The 27,311-nt window shown below is 40.5% G+C and overlaps 1 protein-coding gene across 1 annotated transcript in view; it reads right to left on the bottom strand.

Moving 5' to 3' along the window:
- Window positions 1–288: 288 nt before the first annotated feature.
- PRKN (parkin RBR E3 ubiquitin protein ligase) overlaps window positions 289–27,311 on the bottom strand; it is an 800,965-nt gene continuing 773,942 nt past the window's right edge. The window contains exons 10-12 of the mRNA XM_030022007.1: window positions 18,689–18,775; window positions 5,608–5,725; window positions 289–1,564 (exon numbers count right to left, since the gene is read on the bottom strand). Of these exons, the coding sequence (XP_029877867.1) occupies window positions 1,455–1,564; window positions 5,608–5,725; window positions 18,689–18,775 (315 nt within the window). The 3' untranslated portion in view covers window positions 289–1,454. The remainder of the gene's footprint in view (window positions 1,565–5,607; window positions 5,726–18,688; window positions 18,776–27,311) is intronic.

Here is a 27,311-nt window from a genome sequence, read left to right as displayed (position 1 = left end):
ATTTTTGTAGTGAGCCTAGGATTTCTTTATACCTCAAGCTTTTTGCTCTGCACTGACTGATACAAGGCACACCCATATTTTCAGGACTCTACAGTCATGGCATACAAAATATTAATTCAAATTTGATAAAAGAAGTCCATGGCCCTGGAATTTATTTTGTGCCAATAGTATGTTTCAATCAAAGGGGTAGCCTCTCAGCTGGGAGTTTGAATCAGTCAAGTAAATGCATGACCCACCCGACAGCTCTGTACTTACTTACTTTGTATTCAAATGAAAAAAGAAATACAGTTTAAAATTTTGACCACTTTATTTATTGTGCGTTTTTTTCCAAAACTGAATTGTGCAAATCCTTACGTGGCATGTTGGATGTGGACAGTACCCATTTCATTTCAGACTAAGACAGCAATGTAAAGCACACCAATCAGTAAGGTTGTTCAGGCTTGGAATTGCTAGTAAGCTTTACTTACTGTGTTAACCTTGTAAAACGAAAAACGTCTCTGCCCTACGCTGATTGAGCTGTGAATGTATTTTCAGAAATATACCCATATTCTAATTCAACTTAGGAGAATGATGATAGAGAAAACCCCTGAGAAGTCTCCTCCTGCCTCCCTTTGCCATGCCCAAAGTCTTGCCGTAAGCACACGAAAAATGAAGCCCCATGAGTCTAGCTTGCACAACACTTAATCGGATCCAGTCGCCCCTGCAACAACAGTCACGGTTAGAGCTGAAACTGCATCCTTAACTAATCTTCCAATGGTAACAAAGTCTAAAATGAGTGCGCAGGCAGGTTTCGTGTCATATGTTACAAATACACAAGCACAAATATGGCATAAAGCTGGATGTTTCTATGAGAATTTTGTTTGAAAGCAAGACCCCCCCAGAAAGCCTGTTAGGAAGGAACCCTGAGAAAACACTGAAGAGCCACAGTCTTCCCTCTGCCAAAAAAGCTGTTAAGAAACACTGCCTCAAAATAAAAAATTGTGCTGAATGAGCAAAGGAGTGGTCAAAGAAAAAACAGCTGATGCAGTGAACATCCCCCACCCCCCTTGATGCTCATGTACTCACACACACATGCAGGCTGCTCGCTCTTGCAAGAGTTACAGATTCCTGACTATAAATGTCAAGCAAAGTTCCTCATGGTAACCCTGTCTGCATTCTGTGCTGACAAGCTGCACGAGTTCAGAAAGGTGTAATTTACCCCTCTTTGTACCACGATAAGCAAGTCTGTCCATTAAACAATTACTCTTTTTACTTAGTGGATTTAAAACCCTTGGCATAACTTCAATGTGATTTTGGTATGATTGCATGCGCAAGAAAGCAGAAGACAACAAACTGGGCCAACTTCTGAACTCCGTGTCCCTGAAACCACTGGGAGTTTTGTTTAAGCAAGGAGTTCAGAATCTGGCCCTGATGAAAACAAGCTTTAGCGGCAACAGGAGCTGGCCTCAGCAGCACTAGTCAAACCAGTGATCTCCCATGCAGGTTCTGTTCCACTCCAGGCCACAGTTCCAGCACCACTCAAATCTGCACTGCGGGCGAGGACATTTCATGTGCATGCAGCCACCTGCAAAATAGCAACAGAATGGCTTTGGTACTTGGCAAACACTTAGAGACGTTAATCAACAATTAACAGTGTTAAAATCAACTTTCTTGGGTGTTCATTTACTAAGCAAGTAGAATATTTAATAAAAGAGGAGTACAAACGTGAAGAATATTTTTCCTAGGCTTTCTAAAACTTGCTACTCCCTCTTTTATTGCGGTGTAGTGTGCTGGTCTCACTTGAGGGACTGCAGGAGTAGGAGGAAATCAGAAGAGACTGTGCTAGGGATTGGGAAAAGAGATGACAGCCTGTGGCCTCTCGAAGCAGTCATGGTGGTGTCTGCTCAAGGATACTCTACCCTAGTCCAGCTGTGAGCCAGAAGATGAACAAAATTCAATTCTTGTTTGAATTTGGATTCAACAACTGAGAGATTTGCAAAGAGAATAAATCGGGAGATACAGCCTTTGGTGGCTGACTGCTGATTATATCAAAATGACATTAGTAATTTAAGCTGATTTGACCTTCTTAGTATCTGAAGCAGCCTTTTGATCGCATCAATGTTTCCTGTGTGTTGGGTTTCTTACTTGTCCATACTGCGAGAGCAGCTTTAATCCCTCTGCTCCCAACCTTGATCAAATGTTTATTTTGTGATATATAAAACATTAACATTGTCAAAGGTCATTACAGAAATACACTTCAAATGGAAATTATGTTGCTTAGCACACAAAGAGATCTCTTGTATAATTCAAACTGAAAGAAAAGCATGCAGTATGAAGAAATGCTGAAATGTCATCTTGGTTTGACTCCAGATGGTGATAGGAGGTACACGGAATGTGTGTACCCTACTGTACACCCTGCTACCCTTACACCACCTTTTTTTACATGCCACTCCAGAATGATTCTCAGAAGGTAAAAACGGCAGGAGACACAAGAACTGGTTTGTTAAAATAGGCCTGTCTGCTTCATCTGACCGAGAGAGAAAACCAGCTGTGATGGGAAGGTCTATTTGTCAGTTTATATCTTTGTGTAAGAGATGCAATTCGCCAGACATTTTTATCTTATTTAAATGTAAGTGTACCAATGGCCAGCCTCCATGTTACACTTTACTTAAGGTTTAGATCCAACACTCTCTTACGATTTGTATTAAACCATCACTGGGTAAAACACATCTCAGTTCTGGCGCAGGACCCAACTCCCAATAGGCACCCCCTGTCAAACATGTGCTCTACCTGCTAAGCTACGTAAATCATGTTATTCTCTGCTACACGGCAGCTGAGATCAACAGTCAGAGTGCAGAGTGCCTCAAGCAACGTGGCCTACAGCTTTGTGAGTACAGCGATCCTCTGAGAGACGTGGATGTGTGTTTAAACTCACTCAGCCTGGGAATTGAGCTGTGGGAAAGTGTTTCGCTCTTTCACTTTGGCTATTAGAGAAAAGTTATTGGCATATAGAAGTATTCTACAATGCCTATAGCTACAAAGGCTATTATAGAAAAGGTATTGACATAGAGAAATATAGGCTATTATGGAAAAGTTATTGGCATTGTCACTGTCCCTTGTAAAGGACAGTGTCTGCAGAAGCATTTTGGGGAGGCAAGGCAGAATTATTCTCTTGTGTGTAGTCAGTGTACTGCTCCCAAATGAGGACTGTTGGCAGACTTCGGTGTACAGTCGTCAGCCTCTTGACACCAGCTGTACTTAGGCAGAAGTGAAGTGCTCCTTTCAGTTTACAAATGCCAGCCTAGAAGCTGGCACGTGCAGTACCCATGACCAGTGAGGAAAGCAAGCACTGCACTTTTTAAGCTTCACACCTTAATTTGCAGAATCACAGAATCACTGAGGTGGGAAGGTACCTTTAAAGTTAGCTGGTCTAACCCCACTCTGCTCAAAGCAGGGTCACCTAAAGTAGGGTGCTCAGAGTTGCGTCCAGTGGGGTTTTGAATGTATCCTAGAATGGACATTCTTTCTGGGCAACCTGTTCCAGTCTTCATCCACCCACACAGTAAAAAGCATTTTCTTATGTTTAAATGGAATTTCCTGTGTTTGAATTTGTGCCCATTGCCTTCTGTCCTTTCAGTGGGCACCACTGAGAAGAGTTTGGTTCTGTCTTCTTTGCTCCCCCCATCAAGTATTTATTTATACAGTTCTTTTATCATCTTTGTAACCCTTCACTGGACTCACTCCAGTCCATGTCTCTCTTGTCCAGGGGAGCCCAGAACTGGACCCATCACTCTGGATGTGTCTCACCAGTGCTGAGCAGTGGGGAAGGATCATCTCCCTCAACATGCTGGTGATGCTCTTCCTAACGTAGCCCCAAGATGCTGTTGGCTGCCTTTGCTGCAAGGGAACATTGCTGGCTCATGTTCAACTTGTAGTCCACCAGGACACTCAGGTCCTTTCCATCACATTGGCCCTTAACCTGTACCAGTGCATTTCCCTTTGTTGAACTTTGTGAGGTTTCTCTCAGCCCATTTCCCAGCCTGTAGCAGTCCCTCTGAATGGCAGCACAATCAGCCGATTCCAGGGTGTTGAAACATTTCTAGCCTGCTGCAGTGGCTTTGGCATTTTGCATGATAAGGCACTATTCTGACATGGGTCAGGCTATAAGCAAGGAAAGGTTTTTTTCCTGCTTATTATCCATTTTCAAAAAATATTTTCTTTCAAAGATAAAAAGTATAATGGTCTTTATTTCCTTCTTGATACATTGGGGATTTTTACAAGCAACTTCCCTAAACATTAGTGGGAGTTGTGTAAATGGTGTCAAATAGGGATATCCTGTTTGTGACAAGTGAGAACTGCCTGTAATTTAACAGTAAAGATTTTGTAGCAGAGTCTAAGAGAAAATAAAGGTCCTAGCACTGCTTCAAGCCTGACCAGAAGGTTTTTTTATTTGGCTATGCACAAACTGTTAAGCATGAATAGTCACGATTATTATTTAACTATTTCTAATCCAGTTCAAACTTCTGGTTTCCAGCCTGTTTTACAAGTCTGTAAATAATTTCTTTGACCTACCCCTCTGTTATCTCTCTTCTGCTGCCCACCTTGCTCTCTACACTTTGCCAAATCTTGTCTCGCCTTCCCACTCCTGAATTCATGCTTTCTTTCCTTCTGCTTCTTGTGCTTGAAGAAGTCTCCCACTTTCCATCTGCCAACTGCCTTCTTTTCTTTCATCAAACCCCAGATTTCAGCATTTTGTCCTAGTTTTTCCTCAGTAATATTTCTGTGGTATCACTGCTTGAAGTGTTCTCTCTCTGCAGTTTACAGTGTATTATTTGGTGTTTTCAGCGTCCCATTTGAATAAGTAATGCCACAAAATGGAGAAGCATCCTCTGTACTTAATATTCATATAACATTTAGGCAATCATTTTAATATATATTTTCATTAATGAACATAAATACAATTAAATCTTGGAATAGCATGAACCTATAGGGTATAGCTTATTTACTGTTCCTGTTCCCCATTTTAACCACCCCGACGCCAGCAGATTCCTTTTCTTCCTCCATGGTAAGTATTGATTAGGGCAACCAGTTTGTCAGGACTCACGTTTCTTCCTCTGACTTGCTCTTCTACTGTGGACATGTCACTGGGTTGAGATTAATCTCATCTAAATTCAGCTATATACTGTGTAGACATCTACAGCAGGACTAATTCTCCACACCCCACTTTTAGGTGTGATTCTTCTGCCCCTTAGACATTAGACACATATTCTGTTTCATCATGAGGTGAGTTTTGCCCTACAAATGTCTATTTTTTCCAGTAACAATGGAAAATCTAGACAACTAGCTGGACATTCAGTCATATGAACGCTACATCCAGTGTCTCTCTGTGCCTCATTTTCCTGATCTATAAAGTAGCCAGGTATTTTGTGAGGCTTGATTAGTGGCTTTAGAAAGTGATTTGGATTTAGTGATTTCATGATAATTTAGATAAAGTGACAGAGGGGAGATTCAAGCTCTGCGTGCTCTCCGTCTCTTGGAAAAATAGTGTGCATACATACGCATGCACATTCATATATTATAACTGTAAAATGAATTTTAAAAGACAGTTAAGATATCTAATAAATTTACCATTTTTTTCTACTGGAATATTGCAGCTGGGGCATGGCTTGGTTGTCTTCTTGATTGTTTCTCTAGATGCCTCTTCCCATCGAGCTTGCATGGCTGCATGTTCATCAACTACGTATCCCTGCAAAGAGAGAGAAGAACCACCTGTCGGCACAATACTGAAAGGCCGCGCTGGGACATGATGTCTACACTGAAGCGATAACTATTTACCGGCCAGAGACAGGAGCGACTGCAAGGCCAGGTAGGCTGGACTTTGTGAGAGATGCAGAATTTTTGCTTCAAAATGCAAACTGTTTTTCTCTCAGTGTGCATGACACGTGTGTTGGGTTAGATCCCGGGCTGCAGAATGGCGGGGGGAGCTGCAGCAGCTGGATCATGTGCCATCCTGGGGGTCCTTCCCACATCCAGCTGCAGCACAGGCTGCGTCCTCCCTGCTGCTCCCTGCCCCGAGCAGAAGGCAAAGCCCCCACAGGAGCACACAGGGGGCATCAAGCCGTGCCGCAAATGCACAAAGAAAGACAGGTAAAGCAAAAGGTAAGTTGAAGCGGGAGTCAGAGGAACCTGGCTGAGACACCGTAGGTTTGATTCTGCTTCAGGGATTAAAGCGCTTCTTGCAAGAAAAGCAAAACCACCAAGGCAACGCAACACTTGATAATGCAGAATGGTGGGGTCCCTGGAAGGAAACTGTTTTTCGTAATAAAGCGTACTCCTTTGTTTCAGAGGTCTAGATTTCATTCGAACATAAATCAATATAAATTTAAGAGGCCTGAAGAGGCACGAAGAAGAAACACAAAAATTTTAGAGAAAAAGTAAAAAAAAAATATCCCAGTGAACAAAAGCAAGTAGCTCCACAGATAGGATGACACAGATGGAAAAAGTCATCATGAAGAGTGTTTTAAAAGGGACTCCTGTGTTTGTCCTATTTATGACTGGGACAAAACTATATAATCTACACAAGTGTCCCACTTGGCAATTTCCTACCTAAAATGATAGTACAAGGACAAAAGAGATGGCAGTGCCTTGGGTCATTTCTATCACACAAAGTTGGCAACTATGTGAATAGTAGCTGTAAACAGTGTATGTGGGTTCCAGGCTTGAAGTTCTGCTCTCTCCATTCATATTGTGTTTTTTTTCAAGCACGTGGGAAAATTATGAGCTTAAACTAAATTATATAATTTGTAAAAATTCCCACAACTTCTTTGTGTGTACCTTCTAAATACTGGTAGGCTGTTATGTGGATAGACTTTTCATATTTATTTATATGGATAATTTTTTTATATATTTAGTTCTAATACAACAGAAAAAGGAAATTGGCCCAAGTTTTACACGTGCAACAGAATCATAACTCCTCTTGATTTCTGCTCAGCTACTACTGATAAAACCTGTGAATTGTTGCAATGTCAGTAAGACCTAGATCTTATTTCTTGGCTGAAGTCACCTGAGTTAAAATGGATAACAAAGAGCAACATCTGCAGAAATTAGTTTCCAGCTCATCTGGTGGCCGTTGCAACATGCATCTTAAGAAAACCAACAGGCTTTTTTAATCAGGAAACCTCAAAAATGTGTTTATGTTATTATTTCTTTTATTTTACTACCTACATCAGTCTCCTCAGCACTTAAATCCCTGTTATTGCTCCTCACTTAATAATTTCCAATTTGCTAATATTTTTGATGTAGAATTGACATAAGTTGAACAAAGTCTTACCAGCTGTGTCCTAGAAGTGACTTTTAATTTTGGCTTTTTGCTTCTGGAGAGGGAACTCGGCCCTGCACCCTGCTGGCTTATTCAGCAATTTGGCAAAAGGATGACCTCTATACAATGGCACATTAGTTAACTTCTGGGAAATAGAAAAAGCTGCTCAGGCTAATAGCAAAAAAAAAAAAAAAAAAAAAATCTAGTATATATCTTGCAACACCTTGATCTTTAAGGAACGATGACTTTAGCAAGCAATCTGAGCTAACTCAGAGAGGCCTGAACACAAGATGGGGAGAGTGGGGAACGCTTGACCTGGGCCTCAGTTTGTCCAGTGACAGGAAAAAGGTGATATTAATTTCATCTCATTGTAACGGGAGTTAATTACTGAACATCTATACAGACGATTCAAGATGAAAATCATGACAGCAGTGACAAAACATTTCTATTCTTTTCAGAATAATAACTACATGAGAAAACCAGAAGTATTTTTAATTTTTGTAGTCACCCAGAAGAGCATCACAGTGGCTCTGTTTTTGCCAAACAGTCCAAATCCAAACTGTGTGGTTCAGTACTTGGAATCATACTTTTTCCCCATCTTCATGTCTTTGTTGTATCCTAACAGCAAATGACACTGAGGCAAAATTTCACATGCCGAATTACTACTTTGATTGTATAAAGATATTTTATCTTAGTTCTGAAAACAAATACAAACTTGGGAGAGCTTAGAAACAACTAAAATAAACAACTTCAAACCACACATACGCAATTCACGAAGAAAGAACAAATTGCTGAAAACAGTGAATTATTGTGTTAATATTTTCCATTGCAAAAATTCTAGCATGAAATAGATGCAGCAGCATGATATTTTCAGCCCATTAGAGCTGAAACATCCCTCCTATGCCCAGTCTTGCTGAATGCTAAGTTAAAATCTTCCTGCTGCAGGAAGCAAATGCAGAGAAATGGTATAGTGATGGAGTCCCTCTGATTCAGGAAAGAAATCACACCGTACTGATCTATGAGCCCCTAGGGTTCACGTGCTTTATTTAGTGCTCCAGTACAATGACTGCAAGCATACATATATTTAACTGCATTTTTTCTTCAAACAATAAAGGAAAGGTGTTCCTCATTACCAATGTCTATTTAAATCATGTTATTTCATCCTAAGCTAGCAAACCTAATCTCCTTGACAATGGCCTAGGCAATAGAGCAAGTCTATCAAGCAGAGGTGGCTCTCACTTTACTTCGCCTGCCCGGTCTTGGGTAGGAAGTTTGGAGTTGCGCCAGGTGTGCATCATGTGTCAGTTCACCAAGGACAGGAGAGTGATCACTTGTGATGCTGACACCACACAATATGCTCTAGTTCCCCAATTATTACAAAATATTTGTCCCAGCACTAGTGAAAAGCTACTAGATTCTATCCATGCCACATCATGAATAATTTTTTTTTGATTCTTGACTGTGCTGCACATTATGACCAGGAATGAATACCCATAAATAACAGGAAGCTACAGTAAGAGCTGTTGCAAGCATTTTTCAACATCCCCTCTGCAATATTGCCTTAGTGAGATAAGGGAAAAAGTCTGTCTTGTTATCTTTGGGTCACACTGAAGGACATAGATTTACTTCTATTCTGTTTCTATGCTGAGTCCTTTGGAAAAACTAACAGGGATAAAGAGACCACAGAGACTGCTGAGCACCATACAGCAATACAAAAACATGTACATGGAAAGCTTTTTATACAGTTAATCGATATCAGGCAGTACTGGAAAAAGTCCTACAAAGACAGAAAGCATCTTGAAAGAGGAATAAAGTGTCCTTCTTAAAGCAGCATCTCATTCTGGTAACAGGGCACACATTGACTTGTCAGTAGAACTACATATAGTAAACGAAGTATGTGTTCACCATCAGCAGCTAAGCACTACCATCCAGATTAAAAACATTTATGACTAAACTTCTTGTTCAAAACACTGGAAGCATTAGATATATAATGTTAAATTCTGACATCCACTGCATTATATACTGTCTTATATAAGCACACCTCTTTTATGATCGTGCTTCCTTTGCCTAGCACAGACAACATCTGAAAACTGAAGACCCTTGATTCAGAATAGAATATGAAGCTGTTAACATTATGTTGTGCTTAGCTTTAATGAATGTAATTTCTGGACTCCTTCTTGTTTGCTCTTGGTGCTCAATTCCTTTCTGATAAGAAAAAACTTTAAAATGCACAACTTTAAAAAATGTATCCTAGTGCAGCTTCCTTTAAATCAGAAATACCTTTCCTTTTGATCAGAAATGCTTGGCTTTAAGTTAATTTGCTTTGGAAAAATAAATACAAACTTGTAAAATTATGACTTTTTGTGAAATGGAGTATTTTAAAAAGGCTTAGATGTCTCAAAACAAAGTATTACTCCTTTTCTAGCACGAATGTGAGAACAACTATGCATGTTCGAAAGCGTTGGAAGGGAAGACAAAGAATAATTAATTGTACACAAAGCAATGTTCAACCCACCAAAACATTAAGATTAACACAGCCCACTAATTATTTTGGGCTAGAGCTCTGAGCAAAAGTAGCCTCATCTGTGGAAGCCTGATCTACAAGGGGTAGTGACAGTCCAACTTAAATTTCTTTTGTTTTCTCAGGTTCTTCTGGGCTGTTTTATGAACATGTTCACATGAATTAACCTGTTGTGTTTAGTGGTGTCTTTTACTTCAGTTGTGGGGGAAAAAAAAATAGCAGATGTCTAGGGCACTAGATAGGCTAGAGGAACTTTGGAAAAAAAATGCACTGAGTCATTTAAGGATCAAAATCTCACAGAGGTGTGCATACCTATGGGGCTAGTGTTCTAGTCTGGAGAAAGATTTGGGCTGATCAAAGCACTGAAGTATGTCTATAGATAAGGAACAGGAGAGGTATCCATCAATGGGAATATGTTTCACGCACAGGAAAAATAGAGGTGTCAGTACCACAGTGATCCAGTTAAATTCACATGAAGCAGCTTTTTGTGAGCCAATTTGTCTGGTGTGCCTAGGGAGTTCTGCTGTAAGAAAAAGAGCTGCTTTGTGATGACAGCAACTAGCTAAAATCAAAGTGATACACACAGGGTATTGTGCCTGATACAAGATGAAAGAGACATTCACTAAATAAAATCAGAGTGCTCTGGTTTGGTGACACTGCACATCAAGGTTCTCACTCTGCATGTTGGCGCCATTCATATCATCATGAATTAAATTCAGGTAGCTGGTGAATATTGAATTTTCACTGCTCTAAAGCAGACAATTTAATCTAATACAGGTCATTCCTGTATAACTGTTTTCCATGAGTGGAATAAAGAACATGCCGTCTCCCATAAGTGGCAACTCAGCTGCAAATGACTGTCAGCTTAACCTCATAAACAAAAGCAGCCTGTCACATCTTTTTACTTTATTGCTGCCCAAAATAGGAAAGCTAAAATTCTCTCTCTATACTTCCCATCTATTTCTCATTAGACAGAAAGTTAAGACCTATTCTCAGATTTCCTCCGGTGCATCTTTATTTATAACATAGAGATTAATTTTACAGGACATTTCCCGGTTATAGTTATTTTTCTTGCTCCTTTAATTAGGCATCTGTGGGTTGAAATGTCCTGTGCTTGACATTGTGAATATACCAGCTACTAAACCCCCAAGCTTCAGTTTCTTTCCCAATTGTTTAAGATACTTCAGAAATCAAGGTAGGTGTGCCATTTTTTGTACAGCCACGTTTTATTTAACTTTTTAAATTTATCTGATGGAAAAAAAAAATCAATGGTCTAATAATAGATGTTCCACATTTCATACTGTGACTCAGGACTCATTGAAAGATGTTATGTATGATGAACCACTTCAGTACCTTTTTCTTTCACTAAAATGCAGTGAAATAATTCATGGTTTTTGTGGTCAGTGTTTACTATTTATCATTTTGATTAATGTTGCCCCTCTTGAGTAGAGAAAGAAGTTTCCATAGAAATGCTGTGTGTTTCTCATTTTAACTCTTGCCTGTAGTACACCATTTCAAATGCCTCACCTTCTGTTTTCCACTGTTCCAAAAGCAGTAAGGAAAGTTTGCTGAAATAGTGAAGGAACAATTCTGAAAGTGATGTTTGCAATATTTAGAGCATAAATACAAAACGCTGATAACCAAGAACTGATTCAGAAGGTCATATAACTGTGGAATCCAGTATAATATATATGTTTTCCTTAACATCTCACCCTTCACTGAAGGTTCAAGCAAAAAAGGAGCTTGCTGCTTCCTTCATACAGTAAGTCAGGAGACATATGCAATTCTGTAATTTTGTCAGCATTATGTCTTTCTGTTACAATTTAATATGCACATTGCAGAGTTTTTCATTTCCACAGCAATATTGTAAGAAATACCTCGCACCAAACCTGATTTTCATGAAGCATTAGCAAAATATTTCATATCTTAGCATTACAATAATTCAGCTAAGGAAATTTTGAAAGCACTTTTTTTGAAAATTCCACATTAAAATCAAATTCTGAATTATCTCGTGCTCACAGTGGGCCAATGTGTTCTGATGCATAATTACAGCAAATCGCCACCTACATAGAGACCAGGCTACACATCCCTACATGCTTGCTGGGAATCTACAGGCAAAACAGCACAAGAGATTAGACAGATGTTGTTCGGTGGATGGGAAGGGAGGTCTGGCAAGCAATGTCTGTATATTTTGTACCACCCACTGGCAACTTCGAGATCTGCATAGATGAGGCACTGGGAGGGAAAGATGGGCTGGAGGCTCAACTGCAGCCCAAGTGAGCTGGGAGCCTTTCCAGGAGCTACATTACAAAAGCCTTCAGCAGGGTGCCAGGTGATGTGGCAGGCGTTCCTGGATGTGTGCGCACACAGGGGTGTGTTTTTATGCCGTACGTGTGCAGCAAAAGGCACTGGGGAAGTGATCTGGGAAGGGTCTGCTTCAGAGCTGGTCGTTTGCCTGACTGCTCATGAGTGTGTTAGGTCTGAGCTTTGAAACGATGGTTAGGGTTGCAGTCAGGGCCCAGGTGGCATGTACTGATGAATAGGATCAGGTCTGGAAAAAATGGTATCTCTGAGGTTTGCACCGACTCAGCTGAGCACTGGACTAGTTTTGGTTCGGTCTGATGGGTTCCCGGGCTGACGGGGCTTCTGGGTATATTTTATACTGCCAGTGGCAGAAAAGCAAAGTTGGTATCTGGATCCTGCATCAGCTACCTGGCTACAGTAACGACTGGGTCCCAAAAACCAAACAGCTGAGGTTTGATTCGAAGGTGGTAGTTTTGGGGATAGGGTTTTAGATTTGCGTGACCAAGGCCTCCAGCTTAGGGCTACAGCTGGGCCAGGCAGCATCCCACAACTTTGGAGTGGAGTTGAAGTTAAGTTTTACAGCACTAGCTATAAACTTACACTGAAACAGATTGTGGATGGAGGTTTAGAACATGTAGCTTTGTGGCCCAGTAAAAATGCTGTTGCCGTTTTTTCTAAGAGGCCACAGCCTTTGTGCCAAGGCAGCACCACAGGCTTTCTCTGGACTTGTCTTGGCCTGCCTAGAGATTTGGTTTAGCAAGTGACAGCAATTATCTAATGACCAGGTGACTAGTACCTATTTTGCTTTTGCTTTTGCATAATTGCGTGGGTTTACAATGTATTTTTCTAACTAACAGACAGCAATGACAAGTACAGGTATTATGGGCAGAATGAACTGTCTCTGACCCTAAAATAAAATGATGCGCAGAGGAGTAAGGGCGAGGGATGGTAGCAGAGGCCTTGAGAGCACTGGCACAGGATGATACGGGAGGACCTGGCGCTACAAACAACTCTTCATTGGTCAGTTATCCAAATGCAACCTTGAGAGCTGAGTAAAAACCAAGTCTTAGGGATAACAAAGAGAACAAAGATGTAACCGACTTAGGTAAAACACACCATAGATAGTAAATTTGGATCCAATGATGACTTGCAGACCAGTGAAGGAGCGTGTTAACAAACATATGAGGAGTGGCTGAGGGAACTGGGGCTGTTCAGTCTAGAAAAGAGGAGGCTGAGGGGAGATCTTATCGCTCTCTACAACTACCTGAAAGGAGGTTGTAGTGAGGTGGGTGCTGGTCTCTTCTGTCAGGTGGCTGGAGATAGGACAAGAAGAAATGGCCTCAAGTTGAGGCAAGGGAGATTTAGGTTAGGTATTAGGAAAATTTTTTTTTACTGAGAGGGTTGTCAAACATTGGAACGGGCTGCCCAGGGAAGTGGTTGAGTCACCATCCCTGGAGATATTCAAAAAGCGAGTGGACAGGGTACTTCAGGACATGGTTTAGTGGGCTTGGTTAATGGTTGGACTCGATGATCTTGAAGGTCTTTTCCAACCTAAATGATTCTATGATTCTATGATTCTATTCTATATAAAAATGTCTCCAAGCAGACCATACAGTGAGAAGGAAAAAAACCCCATCAATATCGACATCATGCTCCTCCTGGTAAAGGACTCACTATGCCAGCCTGTCCCAGACGGAAGCGATGGAGCTTAGGACCTGGAGAGGCAGTGGGAGGTTAAACATAACACCAGAGAAGTGGGTGCTACCAGAAAGTTTGCATATCCATTATTTTAACTACATATAATTTGAACTGTAAGGCCTTGTGTTATTGTAAATGGACTAAAAATAGTTCTTTGATTAGCTTTCTAAGACTTTGATAACAATAAATTTACTTTGCATATACAATGAACCTGGTCTGAAATGAACACCTTTAGCAGGTGATGAGATTTTCAATGTAATAAAATAGCGGAAATTCACACAACTTATTCTGTAACCTGTGCACAAGAAATTGGTAACAATTTTTAGCTGCACCAGCAGCTAAAGATGTATGTTTAGTGATGGATTTTGCTGGATTGCATGGTTTGCAGGGCCATGGTAGCTAGAACTAGCTGGAATTAAGGCTTGGACTATGACTAGATATGGCCTGACAGGATTTTTAAGGAGCTCGGGCTGCAGCATGGAGCAGAAGAGACCACTGGGCAAGCTTTAAGACTTCAGCCACCATGGATGTTTTATCTAGGCTTAGATTTACAGCTGTTGCTGGCCTAGGGTTAATAGCGGAGTTTGTTCAAATGAGATGAACTAGATTTACATCTGGGTCCTACAAAGACTGCCAGACTGATGAATTAGACACCAGGTGCTCTTTTAGGCTCAAGACTTTGAATGCAGGTTATTGGAGGGATTTGTGTACAGCTGTACTATAGAAATCTATCATGAGGTTTACTTTGTTTTCTTTACTAAATTCACAGCAACCTCTGAAAAAGCAAACTTACTAAGAAGCTGTTACCTTTTTATAATCACACACTCATTGGCTTGGCAGGACAAGATAATCAGCAGCTAAAACCATCTTTGGGAAAGTTTGTCCATAGAACCATCTCTAAACCATACCCTTTTATATCCCATTTCATCCATTTTGTGTCATTTTTTTCAAACATTTATGTCTCTGTGCCCCACATTCTATTCACTTATTTACACATGCACCACTTTCACATCAGTGTCATTGCTATTGCTATTACACTTTACCTTGCAGATGTCTTATCAACATGCCCAGCACCAAAACAGTCCTGGAAGCTACTCTGTACGTGTTTAAATCTAATATGTGGTCACATTTTATGGTCCAGTTGCTAGTGAGCAAGAAATACATTATTTATCGTGGTAAAAAGCAAACTGTCTAGAAAGGTTTTGTGCTAGGAAACCTAGGCTAATTTTAAGCTGGGGACTTACAGAGGAAGCTGGTTTATGGCTAGATTCCCCATCAGCATAGACTGTCTATGGGTGAGGTTAAAAGGGGCCAGGAAGCTTGGTTTTGTGGCGTACATAGCAGGGACTATGCAGTTATTTCTAAACCTAAATCTGGCTGGAGTCACCTTTACTGTGTCATTGATTCCATCATGCACACCATGCCTTTTAATCCATCAGATATGATTACTTCTCTCATCCCAAACTTCAAACAGCTCCAAGAGGCTGCAATGGTTTTAAAAGAAAGCTTCTCAACTGAAGTTGCCACAGATGCATTTTATTTACCCTGAAATAATGTAACTTACACACTAAGATGGGAAATAATCAGCCCTGCACCACTAAATGCTTAAGATGAGCTTTCGATGGCCTATCAGGGCTAAAAATGGACATTTCAGTAGAAAGAGATCAATTTATCCATTCCAATGGACCACGCAATATCTCTGCATAGATCTGAAAGATCATGATATACCAGTATTTAAAGCTAGGCTACTCTGCATGCCTGCTGCTGAGTTTGCTTTTTCTACCCCAAGCAGCAAGCAATGCCCTCTAGCTTGCCACCTTTATAAGGTTCAAACCCCTTTATTTTGAATAGCCTGAAGGACCACATGCGGCACCTGCTTTGTCCCTCTCGTGCTCTGCAGCCGCGGTTGCCCTCTTCTTCCTCCTGCCAACTGACTCCATTCCCCCTACCCTGCTGCCCTCCCTCCCTCCCTCCCTTCACAGTCCCAGCAGCTCCACTCCCCCTTCTTGACCTCCGGCTTCCTCCTCACTCCTTCCAACATCTGCCCAAGCACAGACCCCTTTCGCCACCACCGTTTCTGCTTCCTGGACCCTCATAGTTGTCTCATGTCACCTCACAGGCTTATTCCCTTTCTTCTCGCTTCCTTCTCCTCCTTCTGGAGCTTCCACTGTATGTCTGACAGGTCACAGTCACTCTCGTCAGCTCTCGGCTTTCATGGACTCTTGAATGCCTCTCTATCAGGCTCTACCTCTCTTTCTGAGGGATCTCCTTCTCCAAGGCCTCCCAAAAGAAGTCAAACTGGAGGAGCTGCAGACAGCTGGAAGTGTATTATTCCTACCTTGAAACAGATGATGGTCAAAGATAAAACAATCCTTCTCACTGCCTCAACAAGCAGTACAATAATAGCAAGTCAACTCTGACACACAGGGTTGTGCACCTAGCAGGGGACGGCCAAACAGAACAAAAAGGCTGAAAGCACAGGTGGATAAATGTTTCATCTCAGTGAGAGAGAGATGAAAACAGAGGTGAAAACACACGCATTTCTTTCCTTATATGCCCCACAAATGTTTTCTATGCATTGTAGGGGAGTGTTGTATGCAGGATAGCTTTGCAGTGATGCTATTCGGATTAAACCAACACCTCACCAGCACCTGGGCTTGCCTTGATTTAGCTACCTCTCAGTTTGCCTGGTTGCAGAAAGTGAGGGAAAATATTCCATCAGTGGCACATCACCACCTTGTGGAGAAGTTTAATTAGTGCAGCTCTCTTAGTTGGAGGAAAAGGCAGCTGACCTGAGTCAATTAACTTCAGCTTAAGTTGGAGTCTAAATGAATTTTGGGTAGTCTGTGCTCTTGTCTATACTAAGGAGCTGATTTGCATAGCTGCAAGAGTTATTCTGGTACTATCATTTAGCTATTCTGGAACCGCTCTTTGAGAGTACAAGAAATTTTTCAGGAACAGCAAAAATGTTCCCATTACACTGGAACAGCAAAAGTAGTCAACCTTCCTTAGTTGACTAACTGGGTCTAACTGGGTGCAATTCATGTGCTGACATACCGGACCAGATGGATGAGGTGCTCCCATTGTCATCAGGAGAAGCTAACGCAATATGCAAATATTTAAAATAAACTACTTCTTCCTATGGTTTTCTGATTTTTCCTGGCACAGCTTTATCTCTGCCCTAGAGCATGGAAATTATACAAACTTTAACTTCCAAAGAGCCAACATTGTTGAACTCATTTGTAAGATGCCATGACGACTTTCAGTACTCCAGGCAAAACTCTAGGCGTAAATAACTTAATGGATATAGGGCTCACTGTTCATGTTGAGATATATTCAAGTTCCAGTTCTATTTAATTCAGGTAAGACATTGAGCCTTGGTCTCTTACTTTACTAAGCTGCTAGATACTTTCAGTATCTCTAAGTAACTCTGCTGAAGTTGTTTTGTTTTTACGTAAATGCGAATGGGAGCTGGAAGACTGTTCTAAGGCTACTGCAAACAAAAGGGGATTGTTCTTCAGAGAGGGTAGTTAAGCTGCAAATCTCCTTGTATATATATAGCTTCAAAAAAGGGGGTTGCACAGAGTCACAGAATAAAAATTTGCTGATAGCTGCCAAACACAAAATACCGCATCTGAATCACAAATCACTAGAGGCTGGGAAAGTAGATGGATTTGGGGTCTCATACAGTACATGTGTTCAGGGCACCAGAGGTAGATACCCTGACTGACTACTAGGATACAGGCTGTTTAATTCTGTCTCAACAAGTGCTAATTCTTTTTCTAAATTAGAAGAGCTTCACCAAGAAAGGTTAAAGAGAAGAATCTCTACACAGGTCAGCCTAGTGCTGTGTCTCCAAAGTACGGCAAATGAACTGCCTCATGGCAAAGGTCCCCAGTAGGCCTCCAGCTCCCTCCCAGTCTCTATGTTCAAAGAGTGAAAGGCCCCAAAAGCCAGCATCAGACAGAGCCTGCCTGCAGGCACTGACAGGAGCTGGGTGTACCTCGCTGAGAGCTGGCCGGCCACAAGTCCCCGTCAGCACCTGCCCGCAATCCTGCCTCTGCCATGTTCGACTGTGTGTGGGCTCAGGGTTTGAGTTTCCCCTTAGCATCAAACACGCCAGACATCCGAATATCAGTTTTCTGCTTCCTAGGAGTGCACCCTGGGCATCAGGCTGTGAGATATTTAAGGGGTATCTCTCCTGTTCTTTGCACCTTCTCCCCCTGCCCCCCCCCCCCCCCCCTTTTTTTTTAATTGGAAAGACTGTGATTTATTTGCTACGGAGAGCAGGGAAACTTTAATCTTAAACACAGAGAAATGCCAGGAGAGAAAAACTACTTCCTGTACAGGTCTGTAGCTACAATAGCTACAAAATTATACAGCAGCCTAGAATAATTATCATTGAACAGCTTCCAGCCTAGGCAATCCATTTTTTATTTCTCTAAGCTAAAACATAAATTATCAACAGCATTTTCTGCATAGGCTGTATAAAAACCCTGTTATTCAGTCCAAACCCACATGATTTCCTGACTGGTGCACTGAAAATAAGCTGAAAGGCAGCAAGACTACAGAAAGCCTTTCAAAAGTGTCCACATTGAATAGAGACAACCCCAGAAGCCCATTGGGAAGGCCTTTCCTTTATCAACTGATGGCAGAGCCCTGTGTGTTCCTGACAGAACTCAGTTATTCTATCAATCAAAGCGACTGAAATCCACCGCAAAGCCAATTCGGCAACTCCAACGGCTGGAGTAATTCAGCATGAACATAATTGCTTTTACTTAGGATTATAATTAGGACCCATTTGACAAATGTCTCTTTAGCTGGGCCAGGGATAATGATCGGGATGTAATGAGTTGTGGGATCCCTACCTTCTGGGCCATGGCTCCCTGCGTGCTGAGGAGAGAGCTACATTCCCCTTCATGGTATTCTTCTTTACATTCACGGCAGAACACAAACTGGAAAACAAACCAAAGCACACAAGTCATAAAAACACATTAGGGATATAGACAGCAGGTTACAATCATGAAGAGTCATACAGCAGATGATCTCTTGCCCTTCTCATCCCATTAAATTCCCATAATCCTCCTAATTGTGCATCTTATTATACACTCTGATCATTAACACAACAATTTTGCTGTTATTATTATACATTTCATCGGTGAAGTAACATAAATGCCATTATTAAAAATGAGATTTTGCTACATGGTCCATTTAAGGACATAAAGTCACACTAGATACTTCTGGGTGTGTTTCTCCTACAGTGAAATCTGTTTATACAAGAAGGGTGCTGGCTGAAACAAGCGGTTCTGTTTTATAGTGTTTGCTAATGGAACTGTCTATTCATAGTTCTGAATCAAATGCATTCTCTATGCAAAACTATTGCTGACTTTACTAGGGGATGATCACTTTATATAGGTCATATGAAATACCATTTTCTAGAAAATTATATCCTCGCCATAGACTTTTATAGAATGGTTTAAAAAAGATCCATAGAAGGAACACAATGATAGGTTACTTACACGGGTTTTAGGGGACTACCTCTAGACCCCTATTGCATTTCTAGCAATTGTTCTGGTTTCGTCTTCCTTAAATTACATTGTTCTTTCCATGAGGCTTCATTGAAAAGTAACGTCTTCTGCAGATGAGTAAAATAATTGTCCCTACCTCAGTCTGAGCTGCCTCTGCCACCTAAACTGGTTCATATGTATCAATTTTGATGCCTTTTTTTAAACGCTAAAATGAAGATATCTGTCTTGACATGTGTCAAAATCTTTGACCCATCAATGCTGCATTAAATTCTGTGTCCTTGCAGGTAAGGGGAAAAGTCAATAATGTAAAATGGGTCTCTTTTATGCTGTTTTAAAGCTATGCTCTCTTGATGCAACTCCAGACTCTGAAAGATCTCTCAGCGGTAAGCCATTTTGACTGGCATTATAAGCAAGACTGATAAAACAGCATTGATTCTTAGATACAGAGCTGCATTCACATGTAATGAATAAAGGATATCAGGAGGACATGACACTAGAACATTTGTCTGCCACAAATTCCAGCTTTTGCAATTTCATTTTGAACTCTTTCAAGCTGTATTGTCACTTTTCTAAGAAGCATTGAAAATCGTATTTCATTGTCATGCTAAAGAAACTGCACTTTTATGAAAGGAAGCATTGTGCAAGTCCAAAAGGGTTGATCCTGTTATTCAGAAAGTCAGGGAAATTTGGAGTGGAGGAGTGGAGTGAGTGTTTTAACTTCCAGAGATATCAAACCTAATCACTTGTTTGCTTTCTTGTCACTTCTCTCCACTGTTTTGTAAATGATTTAAAATGTTTTATTTTACTTCAACTAACACTGATTTGCTAATTCACTTGCGCTTGTTAGCAAACAGCTTAACAATGGAGGCACTTTTGCAAGGTATGTTGTATGAAAGGCTGCGTTATTGTAATAGAGCATCATTTAAATACAAGAACAATTTGCACTGCATTAGTGGTCAAAAGTTTCAGCTGTGTTTGAACACTGCTCAAACACATATAGAGAGGTACCCTCTGCCTGGAAACCTAATATCTCAAAGACTTGTTATCCCTTAACAATTAAGGTTATGGCCGGGTTTAACTCTATTTCCTACTGTGTGTCCTACTCTCTTTTTCCTTCCTGACTTTATTTCCTTATGAACGCATCCGGCTGAAAACATTTGTCTGAAAGGGTTTTGTACACACTTCCTTTATCAGTGCCTTATCACAGAACACTGCAGCTTGCTTTCGTCTCTCCAGTCTCTCTCACTTTACCCATATAAGTGCAATTTTAATCCTTTCATAAACACTGAAAAGGGGGAAACACTGAAGAAAGAAAAAACCCCAGGGCATATATTTTGCAAATACATTCTGGTTGCCTCACAACTTAGTTTATGTGGTGTTGCTATGTATTATAAAAATAAAATTCATAAACTCGTGCTGTATTATTTAAAGATGTGAAATGCATTTTCTCATTATCGAGGCCACTTTTTATACTTACCTTTAAAACAAAAATCCTCAGGACCAATGTTACCAATGTTTTCCCCGTAGGCTTGCTGTACTGGAAACATGCATGAGTGTATAACTGGGCCTTTCACTAACAATTGTATATCCTGCAAGTAAGTCCATGAGTGAGCCTGCCACATCCGTGTAATGAAACAAAGCCTGATTTTTTTGGTGAGACAGGATACTCTTTTCACATCTTATTAGATAATGGATGAGATGTAAAATCAGTTCTGTGGCAAAAGAACACCCCGGAGGCTGATCGGTTTGTCAGAATAAATAGGCATCTCCCAACAGAAATGCATTAAGCACTCCCTTTTTATGGCAAGGCATGCATCATAAAGAAAAGGCATGTCACTTACAACAAAGAGTAGTTTTGTGATAGTCTTATTCATTTTTTACATTCAGACATGAAAAATATAACAAAGTTTCAGTAATAAAATACAGCAACTGCGAAAATGCTGTCAGTTAACTTGTATTTTGTGGCTTCATTAATATTAATACAGTTATTTTGCCCTTGGAAAGAAAAGGATTTAAGTTGTTCAGTCAGGATTTAACACTTTTGCATAAATTTAATACTAGTGTTTAAAATTACTACAAGTAGTGTAATTACTAATAATAGTCACACTTTCTTTCCCTTCATTTGCCAAAAAAAGACTGGCAGATTACTGTGATAATATAAACAGCATATAAACTTTCTACGTCTTTGTATATTTAGCACTTACTGTTGTTACCCTTGAAAGATTCTTCGGTTGGAAAACAACCAACACAAAGAATAAATCCCAAAGGTCCCAAACCTACCCTCTAGGTTTATGCATTAAAAAGAGGATTAGCAGGGAAATCCCCAAAGCACTTAAGGGATTTAGGCACTGGAAATTAATATAACCTGCGTGTGTGCTATTACAGGCTTTTGAATATCTGTAAAAACGTATGCAATAGGCTTAAGCAGAAACCCTGAATCCAAGTGACCTCAGAACAGGAGGTATTAAAAACCTCAACAGGGATCCAGATCCTGTTTTTAAAATCCTCCTATCTTTATGATCATTCAAACAAAAGGTAAAATCAGACCAAACTCTGGTCAGCTCTTTGAAATTCAAACCCCACAGATGATATCTGCAGTGCCAAGAGTGACGCTGAATAAAAACTAGGATGGTGAAACCAAGCTGTAGTCTCAGTTATTCCTGACTGGCCCATTTATAGTGTTTTAAGTGTTTCAAGTTTGGAAGTGGGAGCAGAATGTAGCTCTTTTTTTGGATGAAAGGAAAATGAGTTTGTCATTTACATGCTATGCTGGTTGGTTTTTTGGAAACAAGATTTTGCCATTTCCTTTTTCACAACATTTCAAAGATCTGCTTTCCCTTGGATTAAGCACCACAGCTCTCATTCTCTCTCTTGCCTACTGCAAATGCCTTTTCTTTGGTCTCTGATAATATCTCCCTATAGTGCTTATAAAATATTACTGTTAAAATTATCTTTCTTCCGACTTCAATACAATACTCCCATTCTTGATTCCCTACACAACGCTTCAAATTTGAGCTCCCTACTCTAACTTTAAGGTTACTCCTCGACTCAGATATTCCTTTTCTTTTTCACCCATACCTCCTCCCATGCGTATACACAGCAGAACAAAGGCAAGGTTGCAGTGAGGTAGTCATAGCCAAGGTTTGATCTGCAGCAATGCAGGTGCACTGCTAGAGACTTCTGTGTGAGCTCACAACTCAAGCACAAACCCAGATTTCTTACCAGGCTTCTGCAATCCATGTTGAAGTCTGGACTGCCATGTCTTCACTCCTACGGTTATCACTATTAGCTAGACTGAGGATAGACTAGCTATGATACATGGTTTGGCCAAAGTGTGTCTTCCAAAACAGACATTCACATGCAGATTAAAGACATCAGGTGAGGAAAGATGCCCTCATACCTCTGGTATAGTGTTTTAAAGGCCCTTCAGAATCACTGTTAAAAATTGTATCTAATGTCTACTTTGAGCCTTTCTGGTTTCAGCTTCCAGCCACTGCTTTCTGCTTTGCATTTCTCTGCTAAAATAGAGAGTCCTTCAGTATCCCATATTTTCTTCCTGTGAAGGTACTTATGTACTGTAATTAAGATACCTCTGAATCTTCTTTAACTTAAACAGAGAAACTCTTAAGTTTCTCACTGGTTAAGCCATTCCTCCTCCCTCTCTCCCCCAGCCCCAAATCATATTCATGGCACTTTTCTGGGGACTGTCTTATGTTTGTCATTAATTGTACTTGACTAATCTTTGTATCATTGCTGTCCTGTATCAGCAGAGTCTTTGTAGTTACTTCTGGATCACTGTCAAGTATTGAATCGTGACAGGTTTGCTGTCAGTCCCTGTTGAATGCTGCTAGCAATACCCTGCTACACATAAGATTCTTCACAGAAAACACTACTTTCTGTGATCTGCCAGTGCTTAATCCACATGACCACAGTGCAGTGAGGCATCCATACTGCATCATCTGATAGTGATGAGACAATGCTGCTGCGCAGACCCTAACCATGTCAGTTGGAACCCAGCTCCCTGAAGCCTTTTATTGATACATTATGGTGATGATTTCCTTATCAGTATATTCTGTAGTTTGAAGTCTTACAAAAAATGAAATTGATTTTGTGCAATTACTTTTATCAAACTTGTAATCTCATAATGAAATCAGTTTCTTCTGATATGACCTTTTGTCACTGAGAATATGACTAGCGATCTTATCAAAATTGTTTTGCCTTCTCTGTTCTCTACCTTTTTTTCTTTGATCTTCCCTCATTCAGTGCTAGCTGTCTGGACCCTTCACCACAGATGGGAGTCATGAAAATTAAAGCTACTGAATGAAGGCAGGATCAACATGTCCATCAGTACTGGAGCTTCCTGCCAGTAGTGCAAAACTAGCATGCAAGAGATGCAAAGGTTCCTCAAAACCATTAAAAAACCCCATCTAAACATTGGACTCCCCACTAATCATCTCAGATCATTCCTCAAAAGAACCACACCCTTGTTTCATCAGGTCAAAACTTAAGTCTAGTAAAGGTAATCAGTAAAGTATTTCCATGCTTTCTTTTTTGGTAAATGAAAATATGATGGAGGAGTGCAAATAAGTAGTCACCAAACACACAGAAGCTCCTTTGAGTTCTAACCAGCAAACGTTTATATTGTATACAGAAAATGTATAGTTGTTTGGGTTTTTTGTCAGACTAGTAGGATTTTTCAACTAGGTTTGTTTGTTTGTTTTAACCCGGAGAGTGTTTCATTAAATAATACCACAAATAAAACACCGGAAAGGCAAAAAAATTCCTTCTCTTCACCTGACAACATGATCACCTCATCAAAAAGTCCCCTTGAAAATGTAAAATATTATAAGGCATGAAGTTTCAATCCTAAATGAGCTTTTGTAGTCAAACTATAGGCTGCTGATTGGAGCAGGGATTTATACTGAAGATATGAGCATGCCTTAAGGGAAATCAAGGCTATCGGAAAGTGACATATAGAATGGCACTGCCCATAATACCCAAAGTCATCTCTCCATAGTGTTTCTGTTTAGAAAAATATAGCTTCCAATTGCACTTTCCAAAGTACAAATTATAATGTTATAGTGAGTGATATACACATCGAGATTTTTTTTTTCTTTTCTTAAGAAAAGTCCCCAGATGCTAAATTTCACTAGAAAAGATTTTACCATATAGTGTATCTTTTGAGTAAGAGAGCAGTTGGATTCTTGGCTAGACTTCAAACCTCCATAAACACAGACTAAACATTTTTTACTTTGAAACTATGTACTTTGTTTCTTATTTCCATCCAAAGTCAATTAACGCCCCCCCCCCCGCCCCAACATCACAGTCCTTGTCGTGCTACGGCTGTGAACCACACGTCTTGGGTATTGGATTGACTTTGCCTCTGGCACTGTTATACCCAGCACCAAGTGTGAGACCGTCATCCACACACCCTGTCTTTTGGTATTTCTCGTGCTTACAGCAAGAAACTTTAAAAGCAGAATATATACCATCTGCAGTAGCTATGTTTACTTAGGATCTGTGGCTTTGCCAATTGTCAGTTATAGAAAAACCTGCAAATACTACAATGAAGATAAATGCCACAGTAGAAAAAGTATCCCTTTTTAATGACACCGGTTTGATCAGATATAAGGCAATTGCAAAGCACGGTAGTACTTGCAGAGCAATTTTGGTCTTTTTCCTTATAATAAAGTACACACATTTACTATGCATATTTAATCTAAAATCAAACTTCTGTGAGAAGCACGACAATCTATCAAAACATGGTGTCAAAAATATAGCTGCAGTCTCTGTGCAGCTTTTGCAATCCAAGGGCAATTTGCCGTCAATACTATAAGAGGCAATTTTCTATAAACATTAAAAGCTTTAAGTGTAGGACTGCATCAAAACGTCTCAGAGATTTCAATGTTTTTCTTCTGAATCTGAAAGTGAAAGTCTCCCTCCTGACTTCTGCAAAACAACGCATGGGCTCATTCCCTGAGATCGAGATAATGGCATGTACAGCCCAAGGCTCTTCAGTGAGCGCTGATGAGTTTGTGTCCGTAGACAACCAGACTCTCCTGGAGCTTGCCTTACATCAGGCGGCATTAACCTAAAAGACGGACTGGTAAAATGGACAGCGTAAGCTCAGAGAACCTGTCCCAGACCTCCTCAAATCTTCTTTGCTGATTTATGTGGATGGGCAATCTTACTACTTCTTTCCAGCCCCCTTCTGAATTGCCTTGTAGTCCAAGTGTTGCAAGGGATAGAATGGAAGAAAGAAGCTGAGAGGAACCCAGGTGCTTCTCTCAGATGAAATTACTTCAGGCCCCTGTGGGAGAAGGGATAATGCTCTTTCCAGATTCCTCTACTCCATAGCTACGCACAAAAGTATTGCACAATCTTGTTCTTAGCATGTTGGCTGGGATGTGAGACTTACTAGCCCATTCCAGAAGATAAGAACGAAAAATCTATAAAGCAGAGTTAGTAATAAGATTATGTGGTATATTGATAGTATGAAAACCTGTTACTTGTTGTGCTATTATGTGTGCATAATAGAGTCAGGTCTTGTTATCACTGAAGAATCCCACCTGATAGCTGACTACCCAAGCTAACATGAGTTCAAACACTGGAAAATTTGCAAAGTAGACCATGGTGTTGGTTGTCTGAACAGGCGTACATGGCCCTGGCATAGTTGCACAGCTTTAACTGGGAGGAGAACAATACTGTGCCCTGAAGCACTGGGAAGGGATGCCCAGATTGATGCCAACCTAGCTACCTCTGGAAAAGGAAGCCAGACAAGCTTCAACAAAGTAGGCAGCTGCCTACAGCAGGCCGCTAAACATAGCAAGACATTCCTGTCCCTGTTGCTTACCTCACCTGTGCCAGAGCTGCGGACAGCAAGCGGAGAGCACGAGGCTTCTGTCCCATGCTACAGGGACTATGACAAGACCTCAGATGTTAAACATCACTACTTTGAGGAGCTCTTCCTAGCCCCAGAACTAGCTGCTGCCATGGACTCCAACCCCTCCTACAGGACCAGCTATCACAGCCAGGCATCTTCTCTGGCTCTTAATTCCCGTGCACCTGCTTCTCCTCTCTGCCTTCTCATTTCTATGCAGCAGTAGCCTAGCCCCTTTCCTTCTTCTTCAGGTGGCAAACCTGAATTTTACTTGCAGCTTACACTGCTGAGAAGCTTTAAGGTAGCCACGCTACCTTACAGCCACGTCAGTAATCTGTAGCTAATACAGGTATAACGCATTTGGGACCTGGACTACTGTCTCTGCAGGGTGCTGTATTATGCTGGGTAGATATTTCGGCACTGCTTGGAGCTCGCTTGGGGGTGCAGAAGTACAGACATCCCTTACTTCACTGTGTAGTAGAGACATGACAAAGAAATTTAATTCAGTATTAGGTTCTTGCTGGCACCACTAGAAAGAACACACAGTTGTGTATTGGTTTAATTCTGTTCCCATTTAAGTAACTTTAGTAAGTGGTACAAACACCTAACCACATCTATCCAGTGTATAATTTTGAGCAATTTTATGCCTGGATGACTAACAAAATGCAAAGTAGATGCAGGTAAACTTACATTTTCTACAAATGATTTCCATAAGAAATTACATAGTATTTATATGAGGAAACATTGAAAAAACGCCAGTATTATTGCCACCTTATAATTTAATGGAGTATATTAGAAACTAAATGCAAGGGATCAGGGGATTAGTCATTTATGAATATGACGAACATTTTTAAAGCTGTCAAAGATGTAAAACGTATCTAAACTGTGATTTTTCAAAAAATTTTTTATAATCTAGTGGATATCATTCTCTATATTTTGAGTATCTCACAAAAGAATGTAGCATTCCGCTTACAAGTTATAAGGAGAAAAAAAAAAAGAAAAAGAGAACCAAATCCCTAAATACATAATATATATAAGCATATATAATAACACATAAACTGTGTATCTCTCCCTCTTACACTA

Source organism: Aquila chrysaetos, chromosome 8, assembly GCF_900496995.4.
Source record: "Aquila chrysaetos chrysaetos chromosome 8, bAquChr1.4, whole genome shotgun sequence".
Lineage (NCBI taxonomy): Eukaryota > Metazoa > Chordata > Aves > Accipitriformes > Accipitridae > Aquila > Aquila chrysaetos.
This window is presented reverse-complemented; position numbering and strand designations above follow the sequence as displayed.